Source organism: Neolamprologus multifasciatus, chromosome 6 (genome assembly GCF_963576455.1).
Source record: "Neolamprologus multifasciatus chromosome 6, fNeoMul1.2, whole genome shotgun sequence".
Lineage (NCBI taxonomy): Eukaryota > Metazoa > Chordata > Actinopteri > Cichliformes > Cichlidae > Neolamprologus > Neolamprologus multifasciatus.
Window position 1 is genome coordinate 17,763,256 of NC_140444.1, and position 21,904 is coordinate 17,785,159.

Sequence of the window (21,904 nt, forward strand, 5' to 3'; positions counted from 1 at the left end):
AGAACGCAAGTATGGTGAAGCTCGCGGCTCTCCAACGGGAGATTGAGAGACCAGTGTTGGACTGTAGAACTGCTTTGAAATTCATATGAGCTGTTCGCACTAAAGTAAAAAATACCATCACTTGTGCGGATACCCCTTTGGCGCCAGCTGCAAGGCCGGAGCTGAACAACAATACCCTGATAACGACTGTGTTTAGTCTGTTCCTTCCCATTCCATGCAAGGCCACCTGGGTTGGCTGGAAGACTGTTTACTTAGCCTGGCAGGGCGAAGGACACTGTCTCAGCTGAACTATGGACACGCAAACACATACATATACTGATACTGTCAAGGCTAGTGAAGCAGACTCAGGCGCAGACCACTAGTTCCTTCAAACAAGAGTGGATTTATTTACAGTGATTCCCACAGGTGCAATATATATACAAAGGTGTTCGGGAAAAGGGTCGGGGTTCGGGGTCCAGGAGTGACAGGGGAAGGAGTCCAGGGTGGGGGCTTTCCATACACAGACAACAGCTCCTCTCTTCACCACCACTCGTCTTGCACACGCTCAGTCACAGTTGCTCAGGGTCCAGGGGAGATCTACACACATATAGAGAGACAGTGAGCTTCCAGGTTCAGAAGTACTCACGAGTTCAAATAACAGGTTTGCAGGGCGACTGACGCTGATGGCTCAACGATCCAGCGACGAGTAGAGCAGACTCGCCATCTTAAGTAGTACTCTAATTCGTAATCAGCGGCAGGTGTGCTGATCATCCCCAGGTGCGTGGGCCAGGGGCGGGAGCCCATACTGAGCTCCGCCCCGGCAGGAGAAAGAGAGAGGGAGAGGACGGGAGAGAAAGAGAGCAGAGGCAAGAGAGGAGAATAAAGAACACAAAACATAGCGCCTGACTGCTGTCAGCTGGCGAGGTGCGGGGACCATGACAGTACCCCCCCCCCCTCAACGGGAGCCTCCCGGCGACCCACCAGGCTTGTCCGGATGCAGGCGGTGGAACTCCCGGAGCATGGGCTTGTCCAGAACGGCCGCTCGCGGGACCCAGGAGCATTCCTCCACGCCATAGCCCTCCCAGTCAACCAGGTACTGACAGCCACGCCCCCGGCGCGGTGAGTCCATAATGCGAGTGATGGAGTAAGCTGGCAACCCGTCCACGAGCCGGGTGGGAGGAGGGGGCCTGGAAGGAGGGCACAGAGGACTGGACCGGACGGGTTTGATTTGTGAAACATGGAAGACATTATGGATTTTCATATTGCGAGGGAGTTTTAACTTCACAGAGACAGGGTTGACCAAGGCAGAGATTTCAAAAGGGCCGATGAAGTTGGGTGTAAGTTTTTTGGATTCGTTCCTGACAGGAACAAAGCGGGTAGAGAGCCACACCTTCTGGCCGACAGAGTATTCGGGTGCTGGGGTCCGGTGCCGGTCTGCGATGCGTTTGTTGTTCTCCTTCGTGCGTAGCAGGGCCGCCTGAGTTGCCCGCCAAACTCGTCGGCACCTGCGCAGATGAGCCTGGACGGAGGGTACAGATTGCTCACCTTCCACAGCAGGAAAAAGAGGAGGCTGATATCCCAAGGAAGCTTCGACTGGAGACCGGCCGGTGGCAGAGGCAGTCAAGCTGTTATGGGCGTACTCGATCCACGGCAACTCCTCACTCCAGATGGTTTGATTGGTGGAGGCGACGCAGCGCAGGGCGGTCTCCAGTTCCTGGTTGGCCCGCTCGGACTGGCCGTTGCTCTGAGGGTGATAGCCTGAGGATAGACTGACCTTTGCTCCCAGAGAGTTGCAGAACTCCTTCCAGACCCGAGAAGTGAATTGAGGCCCTCTGTCGGACACTATGTCTTCCGGGATCCCATGCAGGCGGAAGACGTGCGTGGCGAGTAGGCGTGCGGTCTCTAGAGCTGTGGGAAGCTTAGGCAGAGCAATGAAATGAGCCGCTTTAGAGAAACGATCGATTATGGTGAGTATGACGGTGTTACCTGCTGAAGGAGGTAGCCCAGTGATGAAGTCCAGTGCTATGTGAGACCATGGCCTGGAAGGAGTGGATAATGGATGGAGCTGACCCGCCGGGGGTTGGTTTGATGGTTTGTTTCGGGCACAGACCGTACAAGCGGTGATGTATTCCCGAGTATCTTGGGTGAGTGAGGGCCACCAGAAGTACCGCTGGAGAAACTTGATGGTGCGATGTATCCCTGGATGGCATGAGAACCGGGCTGTGTGAGCCCATTGCAGGACCTGGGATCTGACAGAGCGCGGAACATAGAGTCTGTGGGTGGGTCCCCCTCCCGGGTCCGGTTCGGCTTCCTGAGCTGCCTGGATGGCTGCCTCGATCTCCCAGGTGATTGCCCCGATAGTACAGGTTGCCGGCAGGATGGAATCCAGATCCGCCTTTTCTTTAGCCGCGGAGAACTGACGGGAGAGAGCGTCCGGTTTGACGTTCCGGGAACCGGGTCTGTAGGCGATTGAGAAGTGGAAACGGGTGAAAAACAGGGCCCATCTGGCCTGTCGAGCGTTGAGACGTTTCGCCGTTTGAAGGTAGGCCAGGTTTTTGTGATCGGTCCAGACCACGAAGGGTTGAGTGGTGCCCTCCAGCCATTTCCGCCATTCTTCCAGGGCGAGCTTAATCGCCAGCAGCTCCCAGTCGCCCACATCGTAGTTACGTTCTGCAGGGGTGAGACGACGGGAAAAAAAGGCACAGGGGTGCAGCTTACCCTCCTTCTGTTGGGAAAGGACGGCCCCCACTCCTGAGTCGGATGCGTCGACCTCTACCATGAACTGAAGAGTGGTGTCAGGCTGGATCAGGATGGGCGCTGAGGCAAACCGTTTCTTGAGCTCCTGAAAGGCTGATTGGGTGGCGTCACTCCACTGAAAAGCAAGCTTGGGAGAGGTTAACTGGGTTAACGGTAAGGCAATCCTGCTGAAGTCCCATATGAATCTCCTGTAGAAGTTAGCGAAGCCAAGAAAGCGTTGCAACTGGCGACGGTTGTTTGGCTTGGGCCAGTTCACAACAGCCTTGACTTTCACAGGGTCGGGTCGGAGATCTCCACGCTCGATTATGTACCCTAGGAAGGCAACAGTGGGCACATGAAACTCACATTTCTCGCTTTTGACGTACAGCCGGTTCTCCAGAAGGCGTTGCAGTTCCAGCCGGACCTGGGTCTCGTGTTCAGCCTGGGAAGAGGAGAAGATCAGAATGTCGTCTAGGTAGACAAACACAAATCTGTTAATAAAGTCCCTTAGAACATCGTTGACCAGAGCCTGGAATACTGCAGGTGCGTTAGTGAGGCCGAACGGCATGACCAGATACTCGAAATGTCCAAGGTGGGTATTGAACGCTGTCTTCCATTCATCGCCATCTCGAATCCGAACCAGGTGGTAAGCGTTTCTTAAGTCCAGCTTGCTGAATATGGTGGTGCCCTGGAGAAGTTCGAAAGCAGAGGTGAGCAGAGGCAGTGGATATTTATTCCTGACCGTAATGTTATTGAGTCCCCGATAGTCAATACAGGGTCGGAGGGTCTTATCCTTCTTTTCCACAAAGAAAAAACCCGCTGCGACGGGTGAGGAAGAGGCACGGATGATGCCGGCAGCGAGGGATTCAGTTATATATTTCTCCATAGCCTCCCGTTCCGGCAGCGAGAGGCTATAAAGGCGGCTGGTCGGTAAGGGAGCTCCCGGCAGCAGGTCTATGGCGCAGTCGTAGGGCCGATGGGGTGGCAGCGACTGGGCTCGGTCCTTCCGAAACACCTCAGCGAGATCGTGGTAAACAGACGGCACATTCGCTAAGTCGGAAGATCGTGGTGGCTCTGGGCCCGATGTGTTCGGAGGTAAGGCATCCTTAAGGCAGGTCATATGACACTCCTCTCCCCAGCCAGTGATGCCTCCTTTCCGCCAATTAATAGTGGGGTTGTGTTGCTGGAGCCAGGGATGCCCGAGAACTAACGGCGTCTGGGTGGAGTGAAAAACAAAAAAGCTAATCTCCTCCGAATGATTGCCAGACAGTGTGAGGGTGAGCGGTTCAGTGATGTGCGTGATGTCGGGGAGGCGCTGCCCTGACAAAGCCGTGACACGTAAGGCGTGAGGCAGTGACTCCACAGTTACACAGAGTTGTTTTGCTAGTTCAGAGTCAATGAAATTTTGTTCTGCTCCTGAATCAATGAGCACAGAAAGAGAATGACACTCTGAGTGGACCAGAAGCTTAGCCGGCAGGGCTAAACGTGGAGGAGATTTATCCTGATTCAAACCGCCCCCAGTACTCCTACCATCACTGGCGGGCGCGGCCTTTTGCTCGCGACGGGCAGGAGGCGATCATGTGTCCCTTGTTACCACAATACAGGCACTCATCGGCCGTGATGCGCCGCTGGCGTTCCGCAGCAGTAAGATGGGAGCTGCCAATTTGCAGCCCACAAACACCTCAAAAGAAATCCCAGGGTCGGAGTTTAGTACCACCTGGGCCCATTTCAAAGCACGATCCCTTAGCATCTGTACAAAGAAAGCAATCTTCGCCCCGTCATTGTTATGGAAGCGCCGCTGTTCGCGGAAAATCAATGCGCACTGGGCCAGAAAACCAGAGCACTTTTCCGACTCACCCGTAAAGGGTTCAGGCAAAGGCAGAGGACCGTCAGAGGAGGGAGTGACTGCCGATGAGGGGCTTGCTGTGGCCGCCGCGAGTGTTTCCTGCGGGGCAGGGTGAGCTGGCTGGGGATTCCCCGGCTGTACGCCCCCTGGTGTAGTCAAACGGGAAACAGCTTGGGTTAGTGCGGCGATCTCACCTCGCAGCTGGTGTAACATTTGTTCGTGGCGGGTCAGCGCTGCTTCTTGGGCAGCCAGTGCCTGTCCGACGGTATTCTGGTCTGCTGAGTCCATGTTGTGGCTGGATCGTTCTGTCAAGGCTAGTGAAGCGGACTCAGGCGCAGACCACTAGTTCCTTCAAACAAGAGTGGATTTATTTACAGTGATTCCCACAGGTGCAATATATATACAAAGGTGTTCGGGAAAAGGGTCGGGGTTCGGGGTCCAGGAGTGACAGGGGAAGGAGTCCAGGGTGGGGGCTTTCCATACACAGACAACAGCTCCTCTCTTCACCACCACTCGTCTTGCACACGCTCAGTCACAGTTGCTCAGGGTCCAGGGGAGATCTACACACATATAGAGAGACAGTCAGCTTCCAGGTTCAGAAGTAGTTCAAATAACAGGTTTGCAGGGCGACTGACGCTAATGGCTCAACGATCCAGCGACGAGTAGAGCAGACTCGCCATCTTAAGTAGTACTCTAATTCGTAATCAGCGGCAGGTGTGCTGATCATCCCCAGGTGCGTGGGCCAGGGGCGGGAGCCCATAATGAGCTCCGCCCCGGCAGGAGAAAGAGAGAGGGAGAGGACGAGAGAGAAAGAGAGCAGAGGCAAGAGAGGAGAATAAAGAACACAAAACATAGCGCCTGACTGCTGTCAGCTGGCGAGGTGCGGATACTGATAAGCACTCACCATGACATGACAGATACTGATAAGCACTCACTGACGCATCACCCTCCCTACCCCGGATCCAACGCCACCTCCAACGCTTACCTCCCCTCTGATGTGGACATCGGGTCAGTTGGAGGCGCAGTCGAAAGATTGCAGCGGTCCCAGATCAGATGTACACACTGGAACTCTTTCCCATGTTGCTGTCTGTGTTTATTGTGCTATGGTGTGTTGATATCTGTGCATTCCTGTATTATCCTTTTGTGTTACACATTTCAATGTTTTTTTCCTTGCTACCTAGCCTGACCTGTCTCCCCAATGTGATGTTTGTGTATTGTATGTACGGTCGGCAAGGTCTGTCATCTCGGTTGTCGGCAAAAGACCTGCAACTGACAAATAAAGGCTATCTCATCTCATCTCATCTCCTCACCAAGAAAATGTGCTTGTGCGAATGGGTGTGAATGCACAAGTTGTGTAAAGCGCTTTGAGTGCTCAGAAGAGTAGAAAAGCGCTAGAACCAGTCCATTTACCATTTACCAATGCCACCTAAGGGAATTTCACCCCTAGAAAATAAAAATATTGACATGTAAATGTAACAAATTAAATTAAAAGCTACCTGGGTTTGAAAACACATCCTGGCAAGAGAGATGGTTTCAATGACAAAAAACAACACTTTATTGAAAGTTATACAATAAAAAGTTAAATGGAATAAAAATAATAGAATAAGCCTAATAGTGTCCTCATATCAGTACCAATAAATGTCTTGATCCATGCCTAGTCATCCAGGTAAGTAAATCCCAAAAGGTTGATCCTGTTCATCTGGACGTACCATTTTTAATGATCAAGGAATTGACCTCACAGCCTACTGTTCATTCAGTGGGCTAGTTTCATGCAAATCTGCAGTCAGCTGAGACTGAAGAAGTCACTTGGATGAGTGACGAAACGTTTCTCCCACTGAAAGCACTAAATCCAGATGAACAGAATCAACCTTTTGGGAGTACCAATGAAGAAAAATAATAGATGTTGGGATGGACTTGGTAGCTGGAGGCTCTAACAAAAGCGAATGAAAAGAAACACAGACACTATAAGTCACTTCACACCCAGAGTGCTGGTCAATAAAAGAAGTGTAAAAAAAGCAGGGCCACAACCAGAAAGGCCACGCTGCTACTGGCTCAATCTTCTGTAGCCAAATCCAGCAACTAAAAAGGATCAAACAAGATGATTAGTAGTCACAAGAGCTGGACTTTATAGTTTTACAGTGTCCATAATGCTTTGTCCAACCATCAGCAGACTGAGCCCAACCGGAGCAACATGAACAAACTTTATCATGGTTTGTTGATTACGTCTTTAGTACATGGTGCATTAAAGTGACAAAACTAAGTAATTTACTCATGTGTTATAATCTTTCCCTCTTAAAGCAGGTTCACATTGTCATTTTTATGTCAGTTCAATGAAACAAAATCTAAATTACACTGATGACACAGAGCAGTCAGTCTTGTGTGGAGAAGCCATACTTCTTTGGATCATGTCAAAAAGGGTCTTCACTCCACTTTCACTTCTGAGAAGCTTTTCTAGAAGGCTGAGCTCATCAGAGCTTATGGTGTCTGTGGTTACATCAGTGAAATTTGTTTCTGGGGCAAGAGATGGATCTGGGCACAAACCTGTGAAGATGACATTTGTGAATGCCTTTCATTTATGAGAGGAGAAATGAACTGAATCTACAATTGTTCAAACCATGGTGGTATAAAAATAATGACAACATTAAACTGAAGGTGTAACATTTAGTTCAGCTGCAGTTTATTTGTTTAACTGAACTTATTTGACAAACCGTAATCTGCTACTGACTACTGTGTTTTGTTTATTCTTCAGGGCATGTACAGATGTGGCTTTAAGGCTTTCATATTAAGTAGAAGTTTATACCCTTTTCTGAATCCATGATAGCAGGTGGTTCACTCTGCCTGCTTTGTAAACTCTTCCAGCTCAGCAGCAGACACTTTAACTCTCCTACCTGAGAGACAGGGAAAGTGTTAGCACGGGATTGCTGCAGGCTCATGTGAAGGCACTACAATGGTACAGAAGTATTTAAGTTGTCAAAATGAAAATTACCACACAGACTGTTCCTATTTTCAAACATCAGTGCATCTGTTTGTAAGCAGCAAATTTGTTGCTTTGTTTTGTGTGGTTAAGGAAGGTATTTTATTACAATTATGTACAGTGAAAAAGATTTGGCTTCCATCTGATTTCTTAGTTTTTTGCATATTTGTCACATTTAAACGTTTCACATCATCAACCAAATCTGAATCTTAATCAAAGAAACATAATTAAATACAAAATGCTGTTTTAAAATTATGGTTGTATTTCTTAAGAGAAAAAGGCAGGCAGAGGCACATTTCTTTTGTCATATATATATTTTTTCCTTTTTTCACTTAGTTTAAAATTTTGCCTTTAACTGTTATTTGGATTAGTGATGGGATTTCCGGCTCTTTTTAGAGATCCGGCTCTTTCGGTTCGGCTCACTAAAAAGAGCCGGCTCTTTCGGCTCCGAACCGGCTCTTCAGGTTGTTTTGTTGCTTTAATTAATTTATTATTAACAACAATATAAAATTATGCACAAAAGGAATTACTAACGTTAAAAAAAGTGGTTTTATTTATATATGTTTATATATAAATATATGCGGTGGCCCCTAGAGACAAAACACGTACAAACTCCAAGACACATTTCTAGCATGAACTGAACTTCCAAAGCAGAGCTACTAGATCACTTAAATTACACAATTGAAAGCATGTGTGTATTGTTTGTGTATTTATACACAGGCACTCATATATATTCAAATAATTTAAAAAAAAAGTTCATTTACCTGTTACTACCACACACCAAATCCGTTGGTACTTGCTGGCTTGTGTAGCCACTAGGTAACAAAAGCTCAACACTGCGGCCAGCATCCTGGAGCACTTCTGTTGTCTTTTGTACGTGTTTTGAGTTTTTACGTGCTTCGGAGTTTGTACGTGTTTTTACGTGCTTTGGAGTTTGTACGTGTTTTTACGTGTTTTGGAGTTTGTATGTGCTTTGTCTTTAGGGGCCACTGTAAATATACTTTTATTTATTCACTCCACATAAAATGTAATAAATAAATCATATAATACAAAAACCAACTATTCACATTTCAAATTTTAACTATTTAAATTTTCAGCTTTTTCCTTTTACAAATTTAAAGTGAAACAACACAAAACACTGCAAACCACAACACAATTAAATATAAATTAAAATATGAAAACAAAAAGAAGATGCATATTCTCTGTCATATGGGCCTGCATGAATAAACTTTCTGAATCCTTTATCATCTGCAACTGAAAATAGTTGTGGATGATTACTATACCTTTCTAATGTGACATTGTTGTCCCTGGCTCTCTTTCTCTCTCTCTCCCTCTGGCTCTGTTCCTGTGCTACTGAGTGTAACTACCGCCCCTCCCCCCTCTGCCCAGCGTAAAGCACAAGGCTGCGTGCGGAGTGAAGCGGAAAAAAAGTGCGAGAGAGAGGCTGAGAGAAAGAAAAAAAAAAACCCCACGTGACGGCTCGCGATAAGGAGCCGGCTCGCTTCGTTCACGTCAAAGAGCCGGCTCTAAGAGCCATTTCGTTCGCGAACGACCCATCACTAATTTGGATGTCCTCATCCAGACGACAGTATTTGGAAACTACAATTATTTATTAAAAGGCCTGGAAAAGTGGAAACGACTGTTAATCATTGTTTTGATGACGTTTTAATTTGGGAATTAGTCACCAGCATTTCTTTCAGCTTTAATAAATTAAATGCATGAAGTTGGACCATAAAAACAATACTTAAGTACTTTGACATTACAGTATTTAGCTGTGTCATTGTTCTTACTCAGAAGCTGCAGAGCTTTGACTGCGATTCTTCCGATGGTGTTATTTGAGTAGATAACAAGGCAGTCAGGGCAGCCAGTATTCAGCAGGACAGCAGACAATCTGTAATTGCACACTATGGACATGTGCACATAAACACCAATTGATATATACTGAAAGTGTTGTAGCGCAAAGTCTAAATCTGGTCATCCAAATGTTTGTTCCCTCAGTAATACTCACCCATAGTGAGACTGTTGTTAACCAAAGTCATGTTTTTCCGTGTGAAGCACTTGCCCATCCTTTTACAAGATAAAATTGGAGAGATTTTTACATTAATATTATTTGAAAATGTCTTAAAGATATGAGGAGATGGATTTTAAATTTGATTCTGAATTTAACAGAAACCAAAAGAAGATAAGCCAGTATAGGGGAAATGTTCTCTCTCTTCCCAGTCCCTGCTGGTATTCTTGCTGCAGCATTCTGGATTGACCAAAGGTTTTTCTAAGGGGTTTTTAGAGCAACTTGATAATACTAATTCACAAGTTAGAAGTAATAAACACATGAACTGGCTTTTCACCATCACTCTGAGACAGCGTGTTTCTAATTTCAGTGATATCAATGTTACTGGAGTACAGTGTACATTTTAGGACATCGTCAGTTCTCAAGAAAAAAGTTGTCAGGTATCAGACAAAAAAATTGTCAGGTCTCAGTTGTCAGGAAAAAAGTTGTCAGGTATCAGACAAAAAATTGTCAGGTCTCAGTTCTCAAGAAAAAAGTTGTCAGGTATCAGACAAAAAATTGTCAGGTCTCAGTTCTCAAGAAAAAAGTTGTCAGGTATCAAACAAAAAAATGTCAGGTCTCAGTTGTCAGGAAAAAAGTTGTCAGGTATCAGAACACAAGGGCCCTTTCTCAATTCTCAAGTACGCGAGTACGTACTCGCCGAGAATGCGAGCACGGACTCACGATTTGTACAATTGGTACACCAGCGTACTTGATGATGTCACAGGTCCGGAGTTTTTACTGCCGTCCCCAATTAATTTAACTGTGAGTAATATGTTATGAAGCTTAACTTTAATCACAGCCAAACCGGTTTACTCGGGAACAAATAAAACACTGAAATAAACCAAACATTAACATTCAGAAGTGATCTAAGTGACTTATATATCATGTTTAACCTCAGTAGTGAAATCTCTATTAATAAAAATAGTCTACATGTACATACGTGTACATACCTTAATAAAAACAAGCAGGTGAGATGTTAGAACGCTTTTATTTTTATTTTAGTGGACACTCAATACTAGGGATGGGTATCGTTTAGGTTTTATCCGATACCGGTGCCAAACCGGTACTTTTGAAACGGTGCCGGTGCTTAAACGGTGCTCAAACCGGTGCTTAAAGAATGGAGAACACAAAATTGGTCCAAAAACCTCTCATGTTCAGCTGTTTTTTTGTAAAAAGATAACAATGTTAGCCTTTTCTGCAGCTATGGGGCATATATGGTATCACTCTTGGCTGGAAGCGGTGCTTTAACAATGGAAAAAACACAAACTTTGTCCAAAAACCTCTCATGTTTAACTGTTTTCCACTTTTTCTTTGGTCATTTTAGCCTTTTTGGCCAGGGTGAAGGGAGTATCTGCCATCAAACAAGAAGACAGCCGCATGTAGCTATGACGGTGTTTGCTAGTTCACCTTACATGCATTAATGTAATAACGTGGTTAGCCTACTCAACGTAAATTATACACGAACAACATTAAGCTACTCACGCAGAGAAGAACGGCTGCTGCTGCATCATCATCCGTCATCATTTCTGCTACACTGGCAGGGCTAGGGGCCAGGACTCTACTCTTTGGGTTTTTGGGGGATGTTGCTACTTCGGGTCCGATAACAGGCAACCCACCCGCAGTAGATGTGCTCGGTGTGAGGTCTCGCAGCAAGCTATCAAATACGGCGCATTTTTCGGCTTTAAAAAAAAAACCCGCTATGCGTCGCCAGGTGTTTCATCGGATTTGAGGAGTTACCTCCTTTGACAGTATCACAGTATCACCTTAAAGCACTTGTTGCAGCTGCTGAGTTTGCTTATTTTGCTGTGAAGTACAGCCAGACTTTTGACCGCTTCGCCTTGGGCATTTTTAATCTGTAGCTCTGCCCTAAAAGAACGTACGTACCTGGACCCGCCTACTATCCTCGGAAACGTAAAATGATTGGCTAGAATTCAAAGTGTGTGACAGCTCAGGAAAAAAAAAAAGCACCGAAATAAAGCACCGAAATGTGCGCTGCTTTTCGGTCTGGTTACTACCGTTTATGTCAGAACCGGTGCCATCATGGCACCGGATACCGGTACCCATCCCTACTCAATACAATAGACAGCTACTGGGGTTTGGGGTTTGTTTAACCTGAGTAGCGAAAAGACTGCGGGGGGGTTGAAAACGATGTGCCGGGAGTCCGCTGTTCTCGCCGGCTGTAATAATCCTCGACCTCGCTGTCTGCTATGGAGCTGGCAGGTCACAGACGTCTCCGAAAACGTCGGAGCTCGTTTGGAAATATATGATATCTTGATAAATCGAGCAGATATGTGAAGTTTACACAACTACATTCTCGCTTGAAAAGAACTTAAAAGTTTATTTTCTGACCCAGAAAGAGTAATATTTAAAAGTTTTTAGCCCCGCTCGTCCGCCATTGCCGCGTTTGAGTTTTGGACGAAATGCATTCTGGGATATTTAGCTGTACCAAGTCCACACAAGTCACCACCGATGCATGCTCGATAAAACGGGCGGAGCGAGAACACATCCGGGACTTTTTCGCGTTCTCGGCTTGATGCGTACTTCGAATTGGAACAGTACTTGGTCTCCGACTGATGACGTATCACGAGTACACGAGAACGCAAGTACGCACATTGAGAAAGGCCCAAGGTACCAGACAGAGAGAAAATCTTCCTGCAGGTGGCGGTGTTGTCATGTCCCACCCGAATTGATTTCCAAATACGTCATCAACGTGTGACAGTGGGAGAGCATAAGGTCATTGACCTCACCGGAGTTTTACCGTGGTTCAGGCTCCTAACGACACAAGGTAAGTTTAACTTTTTCTCCCTTTTGTTCATATTTTTGCCACAGTTGTGTTATATTAAGTTGTGGTTATGTTGTAAAAGTTACATATCAGAGAAGGAAAGCTAGTTTTGTACGAAACCAAATCAGTACTATTTTTGTCTGGCTAATTCATTCTAGCTAGCAACAGTGGTGAAACGTGATTTAAATTTAAACTGTTCAGTAATTGTTTTGTATACATTTCAGCAAATGGACAAGCTGAAAGCTTACGAGCAGTCTGCATCCTTTCTGTCGCTCTTTTTCTTTATTTCTGTTTTCTATATTGCTACTGTCAAAGAGATTTAAAAACGAAGCAAACAGTTTGGAACACCCATGACATCCGCAAGCAACGCAATGCATCAGGTCCATTTGGGAAACCCGACCTTCTGTTTACCTCACCACCTCCTGGTATGTCATTTGAAAGTCTGTGTTGTTTTTTTTTACTTTCTTTTTTTTTTTTTACTTTCATTAGTTTACTTTTACTTTATTGATATAGCACTCTTCACAGGATAAAAACCACAAAGTGGCTTCACAATAATATAAAACAGATAAACATAAAACAGCACAATTGAACATACAGCACAAATTGAGTTAAAAGCCAGTCTAAGAAAATGAGCCTTAAGCTGCTGTTTAAAAGAATAAATACAATCAAGGAAACATAATGATGGAGGCAGAGCATTCCATGACCTGGGAGCCACCGCTCTGCAAGATCTATTGCCTCTGGTCTTCTGGTGGGACTACCAACAGCCATTGATTAGATGATTTCAGGCTGGGAGAGGGAGCATGGGGTTCTATGAGATCAGATATGTAGGCAGGAGCTTCACGATTCGGAGCTTTGAAAGTCAGTACTAAAATTTTAAAATGAATTTTCTAAAAAGCCAGTGTAATGAGCGTAAAACTGTTATAATGTGCTTTCTTTTTTGTGTCTTCCCAAAAAGCCTACATCTAGTACAATAAGAGATTTCTGAATTTCTACTGTCAATACAAAAATGGCTTCATATTGGCACCTTTAACTAAAAAGTGATCTAAATGTTTCTGAGTGATATTTCCATCTTTTTAAGTTTCTGCAATAACATCCGTAAACCCTGGTGATTGCTTATTATACAGGTTCTAGAACAGCTTTATGATTATTCAAAACCTTTGAACACCTTTTCAATATTTTCTTTCATTCGCAGGATATGGCAATGTGCTGCACATAGTTGACCCAGACCTTTTGGACTACGCCAGGCAACTAATCTGTGAGAGGGAAGAGCCTTCACTGGTAGCAAACCAGGAATTCAGAGACATGTGCCAGAACCTTTTAGAAAACAGCCAGTTTCCCTGCACACCTGATGGTTGCCTCGCTGCATACCTCATGCTAGTCCAAGAGCTCACAACTGCCCTGAACAGAAATGCAGTTCCTACACCTTCTACGTTTGCAGAGGCAAATGACATATACATCTTTCTGAAGAGAGAGAGGATGGAAGGTGCACCAGTAAACATTTCTGACCAATAAAACCATACAACATTGTTAACATTTATTTATGCTTGTTTACAATCAACAGGTAATTTGAAAACTGTCTGACCAACAAAATGTTCAATAGAATGTTGAAATACAATTGACAAGGTGCCATCTTTCATAATGATTCAGTATTTCATTTACCACAACTTTTTTTTAACCCTAATGTAGAACATAATTAACATTGAAAGACTTTTGAACTGCAGACTGTAGCAACATTACCACTTGTAGCCATATCGGCTCGTAAGATCAAGGCCTGACTTGAGAAACTTAACGACATCAGATGCGGAAGGCCTTGAGTCTGGGTCATAGCTCACCAAACCACCAAGAAAACTGTGTTTGTCACTGAGATGTGATAGGGCATGTGGTGGGGTTTTGGTGGCCATTAGTGTAGCCAGTTCTCTTTGTTTTTTAACAATCCACGGAGCGGACCCCGTCAGGATCTCCAGATATGTGGCTCCAAGGGACCACATGTCTGTCTGGAACGAGGCCTCTTCAAACATCAGTATGCATTCAGGGGCCATGTAAAGATATGTTCCACCAGTTGGACCGATAGCCTGGGCAGTGAACTTACTCCCTTGACGAAGCATCACAATGTCTCTTGTGTTTGCCATGCCCCAGTCTGTCAGGACTGCCTTCTTAGATGGGTGGTGAACCTATAAGGTATACATATGAGAACTTTCCAGGTTGTCTGAAATCTCACAAATGTTATCAAAACTGTCATTCCAAAGAGCACAGCTCATAATTGAAAAAAAAACAAAACCAAAAAACCTCAAAGCTTTTAGCACCCAGATCACCCAATCACTGCAGATTTATTCTGAGATTATTTATTATACCCAACATTAAAATGAATACATTGCATAATGATCAAACACGGTTTTATAGTCCTGTGCATTTTTTATCACCATTCCACTTAAGAAAGTGGTACAGAGTAATAGAATAATAGAAACTTTCAGTTTGTAAAGCCTAAACTGATTACAACATGTTTGGGAATTTTGTAGGTGTGCAACAACCAATATATTTTGGGGACTATTAAAGAAACAATGTAAGGCTTCTTATTTTAAAAAAAAAATCCTTTATATGAATATGCCAGTACATTTGAAAAATGAGAAACTGTTGTGTTTAATAGACTGAAGAGAATAAAGTTAAATAAATAATATACTATTTTTATTTTGATCTTCAAAAACAAAGTAAAGAAAAATAAAAATAAACTATGGCTTACCATGACATTTGCTGGCTTTATATCCTGGTGAATGATTCTCTGTGCATGGATGTACTCTACTGCCAAGTCCAGTGATATGAAACTGGCATCATCCCCTTCAAGTTATCAAGACAATATATAATATTAATAAAACAATGAGGAGCCAGGTGTGACATTATAACATGTCTACCACTGGAAATGTATTACTTCAAATTTGATTAGTATTCGATTGCAATTGCAATTTCAATAAATTACAATGGGACCTAAGACCAACAAAGTCAATGTTTGGAAGTGACCATCAAAAAGCCCTGATTGCAGTCCTCTTGCGAAACTGAAAGCAGAGGTGATATGGAATCAGAACGATGCCACCTTGAAACGAAACCGAAAAAAATATTGAAACCGAAAAAAAATATTGTAACTGAAATAAATGTACTGAAAAATCTTGTATTGAAACCGAAAAAAAATTTTGATAGTGAAAAACAATTAATTGAAACTGTAATTTTTTTGTTTTCGCTTACAATTTTTTTTTTCAGTTTCAATCCATTTTTTTTCGGTTTCAAACCATTTTTCGGTTTCAATCCACTTTTCGGTTTCAATCCATTTTTCAGTTTCACTCCGCTGGCACTGTTTTGGCGTCCGGGGGCGCGCTGGGGGGGCGGGGATTCCGACCCGCATGTATTTGCATATATTATAATGCTGACCAATGACTGGAGAAAACACTGACGACGCGGCTGCGGTCACGGACAAACTTGCACGTGTCTGTTCGGGAATGGCAGATGCTGAGAGGTCCAGTGTTTACATTACCGACTATTTCAAAGTGACAGCCTGAGGTAAATTCTTCTTCAGTAAATTGGACTACCGGACAGGAGGACCTGAGACCCCACCGCACTATTTTTGGTAAGTTAAATGTGTTTGTAAACTAATCCGTAATTTAGGTCCTTAGCTAGCTAGCTAGCTAGCTACGGACCTAGCTAGCTAAGATGAGCACTTGGCTGTTGGGGAAACTTGTTTTGTAAAGTTCGTTTAGCTAACCCGTGCAGGTGAATGATTTACCCTGACTAAAGAAATCAAGAGAAACGCACCAGGCTGCTCAGTGACTAACCACGGTTACTGTACTTTTATATGAGTATTATACTGTAAGAGCAACAGGCTGGACTCTGCTTCTGCTCCTGTGCAGAGCTGATTATTAAATATGTGCAAACAGCAGCATGTTTTCTGTCGCTTTCCACATGTGGAACGACATTAACGCCAACTTTTAAAAACCTGGAACTTCAGTAACCCCTCATTAGTCAATAGCTACGAATTAAATAGCAAAGCCCTATACTTATGTACTGAAACCAGCTACTTCCGCTTGTCAGCTTAAGTTAAAATGTTACATTTTTCCTCTGATTATTTTTTTAGCATTTTTTTTTACTCAGCTTGTTACAAATATTCAGGTTAAAAAACTGTCCTAATTATTTTTAATGAATTATGTTCACAAAGTCACATGTGCAGTACTCTGTACAGCTTGCATCCTTTAGGACAAATAATTTGAAACATTAATATTTCTTGTTCAATACTGAGCTGATAACACCTCTGTATGTTGTGACCAGGATGCAGCAGCAGACTGAACCTTGACTGAAACCTGCTCCATCATCTCATCTTTGCAGATGTCCATTTATAAAGCATCAACAACTCAAAGGTAAACATGATATTAGAAAATGTGTTAGTATATAAGGCCTTTAAAACAAATAAAAAATAAACAGCTGTCGGCAGAACTGTAGGACTGGACAACTTCAGATCCCGAGTGTGTGAGGACAGAAGGATCAGCTCTATTTCAGATTTGAGAGATAATCTTTATATTTCAGTTTGTGATGATTCTGTTCTGTTTGTGATTACAGGAGCCGTCCTCAGATTCAGACCTCAGCACCACCCAGTGACAGCAGACAGATCTTATATCTTCGATCTTTGTAGTAACTCCAAAATTAACTGAAGAAAACAGTACAAAGGTTAAAGTACCACATGTGCTGTCAGTGAAAGCTGCAGCTGTTTTATTGATAAATTTAAAGACAAAGTCAAAAGGATTAATCACTCATGTAACTGTGTCACTATACATCAGCATTAACAGTACCTCAGTTTGGTGTTTCAGAAAACTGCTGATCTCAGACCTGCACAACTTCTGTTTTAAACACTGAATGTACTCAGCTACATGAAGGGCACATGATGTTTTCTCTGACACAATTAAATAAAACCTGATTAAAGTCAAAGGTTTTTACTTGTATTTGAACTAAAAACTTGATCAGGAATTCTTTCACTGTTTTTTGACAATAGTGTGTTATTTATCATAAAGTAGTTCAGAGTCATTCATACCAGAGTAACCAGAGAGCACAACATATATTTAACTTTCTACAGGACTTAAAGCTATGATATTATGTAAAAGTCCAGAGCCTCTGAGGATTATCTGAGTACTTCTAACATTACACAAAGCAAAGGTCTCCATCAGTGTTCATGAAATGCTGGGTTTATCCTTCTTGTGAGGGAGCTGCTGGTGAAGATCACGAGCCCTGCTTGATCCCGGCGATGAGTTTCAGTCTTCCTGGTGTTTCTGAAATGATGCCTCTCACTGTGGGGCAACAGAACATCTGGCACAGGACAGCTGTAATGAAAGAAATTGAATTAGTTTTGAAAAAAAAAAAATCTTGGAAATGCCCTATATGTGAGAAGCAGATTTTGTATTTACTTTTCTTTTGCCAATCAAGATAACTAGAAGTATAATTTTCACCATACAATTACTAACCTTGTCATCTCCTGCACTGTCTGTTTTGGGCTCTGGGCTTGTCCTTTCCAGCGCTCATGAGACTGCTTTTGGTGCACTGTGGTATGAGGTGCTAACCTGTTGACAGTGTTGGGAAGGTTAATTTTAAAATGTATTCCACCAAAGATTATAGAAGTAATGTATTCTGAATACTTTACAACTACATGAATGTACTATTGCTGTGTGATTTATTACACTTACTGAAGGCTACTCGCCATACCAATACCAACTAGATGTTAAAATCTTAATATAAATGAGTAACAGTAGGTGGACATTAGGTAAGGCTGCACTTTTTGCAGCGATCTCGTGTAGAAAACTATTCAGTGCATATATAAAACAGGTCAGCGGCTCCGAACCGTAGTAAAGGGACCTCTGGCTAATACATCATGTCGGGCTTGTAGGTGAAAACTAGCTTTACTTTGTTGTCTGGGTCAACTTTGCTAGCGAGAGAGAGAGGCGTTGAAAGGCTGCTTATTGTTTCGGAGGAAAACAGGAACACAGTGTACAGTCCAGTCTTAACAGCTTTCTTACAGCTGGGCTCATCGGGCACTCTTTTTGGCTGCAGTGGTTATTATTATATTTACATGCTTCCAGCTCCCGTTTCTGCTCAGTGACAGCTCATACTTTTCCTTTTTCTCCCTCCCTCGCTCACAGACACATAACGGGTATGGCAGTCCGTTCTCCCTGCAGCACAGACTACACTGCCCATGAGGCTACATTGTTTAGGGCGATGCCTGTAACACTCTGCTATTGCCTTCATATTAAATCATTTTGTTTGGGTTTCCACCGGCGTGGAATTACCAAAAATAGAGAGACCATAGCCTAACATATGAAAAAGGAAAATACCGCCATGTAATCCATTTATTTCAACAAACTAACTGTGTTCTCAATATCACCTATTGAACAGTAATGGATACATTTACTCATATTTTGTATTTTAAATACGTAACGCCGGTGCATGTATTGCGTTACTGCCCAACACTGCCTGTTGATGAGATCTTGTGCCGTTCCTAAAACACCGGCCTCCAACTCCTAAGGAGACACGGGTGTACCTAAATATAGCAAATATTAGCTTCAGGCTAGCTTGCTACGACAAATAGGCTAATACCAGCACTTTACCACAACTTCACCAGATGTAGCTAAAAAAAACTAAACTAATGTCCAGTCCAGTGGGACAGCAAGGAAAGATGACAAAAAATGATTACTTACTTGCGGTTTGGAGGGTCAAGCTGAAATTGAAGCAGCCATTGAAAGAGAGAAAGATGGCAGCTTGGTCAGCACTAGTGGCCTCTATAATGTATGCAAATATATGCGGGCCGGAATCCCCACCCCCCTCCCAGCGCGCACCCGGATGCCAAAACAGTGCCAGCAGATTGAAACTGAAAAATGGTTTGAAACCGAAAAATGGATTGAAACTGAAAAATGGTTTGAAACCGAAAAAAAATGGATTGAAACCGAAAAAAAAAAAATGTAAGCGAAAACAAAAGAATTACAGTTTCAATTAATTGTTTTTCACTATCAATTTTTTTTTTCGGTTTCAATACAAGATTTTTGAGTACATTTATTTCAATGACAATATTTTTTTTCGGTTTCAATATTTTTTTCGGTTTCGTTTCAAGGTGGCATCGTTCTGATCCCATAAGGTGAATGGTGTGTGTGAGCAAGGTGGCCAACAAATCTGACTCAGTTACACCAGTCCTGTCTGGAGGACTGGGCAAAAATTCCTGAAAAATATTGTCAGAATATTGTAGAAGAAAACCTAAAATGTTTTAACTCATCCATGTAAAAAAAAAAAGCAATTCTACCAAAACAGTAAGGAAGCTTATTGTTAAAAAGTTAAGATTATTCTTTTACTAATACTTTACTGGCATTTGGCAATTAAAGATCATTTTGGTAATTCTAAATGGTTGAAAACACGAGAGAAAAAAGTCATCAGTCTTTTTATATGTTGTACACAAAGATGGTTTCAGGTACATATTTAAACAAATGCCAGCAATGAATAGTATTTTTTTTTAATATGAGGGTATTAACATTATTCACATCTACCTAAATGTATTAAACATAAAATTATGAGTATTGGTACCTTCACCAAGCAGCTGTCTGTGTGAAGCACTTTCTGCAGGGTTGCGCCATGAATGTATTCAGCTGCCAACAAAAAGCAGGACTCAGTGCGGGCAATTGCCATGAGTCTGACGATGTTGGGGTGAGACAGTCTCCTAATAAAACAGAAACATCTCCGAATAAAAAACAAAAAAATCACGTTTCACCACTGTCGCTAGCTAGAATGAATTAGCCAAACAAAAATAGTACTGATTTGGTTTCGTACAAAACTAGATTTCCTTCTCTGATATGTAACTTTCACAACTTAACCGCAACTTAATATAACACAACTGTGGCAAAAATATAAACAAAAGTTAAACTTACCTTGTGTCGTTAGGAGCCTGAACCGCGGTAAAACTCCGGTGAGGTCAATGACCTTACGCTATCCCACTGTCACACGTTGATGACGTATTTGGAAATCAATTCGGGTGGGACATGACAACACTGCCACCTGCAGGAAGATTTTCTCTCTGTCTGGTACCTTGTGTTCTGATACCTGACAACTTTTTTTCCTGACAATTTTTTGTCTGATACCTGACAACTTTTTTCTTGAGAACTGAGACCTGACAATTTTTTTGTCTGATACCTGGCAACTTTTTTCTTGAGAACTGAGACCTGACAATTTTTTGTCTGATACCTGACAACTTTTTTCTTGAGAACTGAGACCTGACATTTTTTTGTCTGATACCTGACAACTTTTTTTCCTGACAATTTTTTTGTCTGATACCTGACAACTTTTTTCTTGAGAACTGAGACCTGACAACTTTTTGTCTGATACCTGACAACTTTTTTCTTGAGAACTGAGACCTGACATTTTTTTGTCTGATACCTGACAACTTCTTTCTTGAGACCTGACGATGTCCTAAAATGTACACCGTACAAAATCTCACTGTTACACCAGGGTGTTGCATATAGTGCACACATCACACGTTACTTTGAGTAATTGCTAAATGGTGCATTTGAAGATTTGGAAATATCCCTGAGAAAGAAAATGAATAACCTTTATAACATTTCTGTGGTCTTCCTATTTAGAAAGTGAAGGAAGCACATGCACCAAGAAAAAACAGATTTCAGGGCTCTAGACTAACTTTTTGCCATGGGCGCAAAAAAGTTAGGCGCACTCAAATTTTTCAACCGCATTGCTTAACACCGCAGTTTTACATGTGCACTCTTTTTTGGGGGCGGGGGGAGATATTAATTAATATAGATAATATATAATATAGAAATATTAATTTCTAAATTATTAACTAACAATCTTGTGCTTAAAGTGCTTTGTCAATATTGTAGAAAATGTTAAAGCGTCTGGACTTCTTTAAGTTGCTAGAAGACGTTTCACCTCTCATCCGAGAAGCTTCTTCAGTTCTAAGGTCAAATGGCGGAAAGTAGGGCTGTTCGATATAACGATATATATCGGATGACGATATAAAAACGGCTATCGTTTCATTTTACGCTATGGTTTGTTTTGTGGTGTCGCAAAATAAACTGTTTACGGCAATACTTTTTCATCGTTTTGATGGTCACTGTAGTGGCTATATTAATTTCTTAAAGTTCTCTTTTTCGCTTATATTTAATATAACCACACTACGGACAAGCCTGTTTTTATGGGTTGTCGTTAGCAACAACGACGGTAAAACCATCGCATGTCCGCCTGTTTATTTTCCACATAAACCTTTCACAATAAAGCTCAAGATCCTGTTGAGACTTTTCGAAATAAACAGAATCATGTGAAAAAGTATGCAGAGTGTTTACGGATGAGAAGAAAAAAAGAGCCGCCAAAAATGCTAAAAAATAAACCTTAGACTCAAATGTTGGAACAGGCTTTTCCCCAGAGCACGCCGTATAATAAATAATCACAAAGAAAACGGCGGCCGTTACAACTTATGTCTAAAAATGTGTAGTTTCATGCATCGGTTAAAACACTCGACTC

At 42.8% G+C, this 21,904-nt stretch overlaps 1 protein-coding gene and 4 long non-coding RNA genes across 5 annotated transcripts in view; 1 reads left to right on the plus strand and 4 right to left on the minus strand.

Annotated features, from left to right (window-relative positions):
* Positions 1-21,904, minus strand: part of LOC146516798 (uncharacterized) — a 36,430-nt gene that overhangs the window by 8,501 nt on the left and 6,025 nt on the right. The gene's annotated exons all lie outside the window — the stretch shown is intronic.
* On the minus strand, positions 6,854-10,595 carry LOC146516799 (uncharacterized). The gene is made up of 3 exons (XR_014874536.1): positions 9,326-10,595; positions 7,362-7,449; positions 6,854-7,102 (listed from the first exon to the last, which is right to left on the minus strand). It is a non-coding gene; the product is annotated as an uncharacterized LOC146516799 (long non-coding RNA).
* On the minus strand, positions 11,660-21,075 carry LOC146516800 (uncharacterized). The gene is made up of 4 exons (XM_085163047.1): positions 21,066-21,075; positions 19,961-19,993; positions 15,105-15,199; positions 11,660-14,538 (listed from the first exon to the last, which is right to left on the minus strand). Exons 1-4 carry the CDS (start codon positions 21,073-21,075, stop codon positions 14,101-14,103), a joined length of 576 nt encoding a protein of 191 aa, XP_085019173.1. The 3' UTR covers positions 11,660-14,100.
* LOC146516801 (uncharacterized) lies at positions 15,987-18,649 on the plus strand. The gene is made up of 2 exons (XR_014874533.1): positions 15,987-16,764; positions 16,964-18,649. It is a non-coding gene; the product is annotated as an uncharacterized LOC146516801 (long non-coding RNA).
* LOC146516802 (uncharacterized) lies at positions 16,675-19,675 on the minus strand. The gene is made up of 2 exons (XR_014874534.1): positions 17,860-19,675; positions 16,675-17,718 (listed from the first exon to the last, which is right to left on the minus strand). It is a non-coding gene; the product is annotated as an uncharacterized LOC146516802 (long non-coding RNA).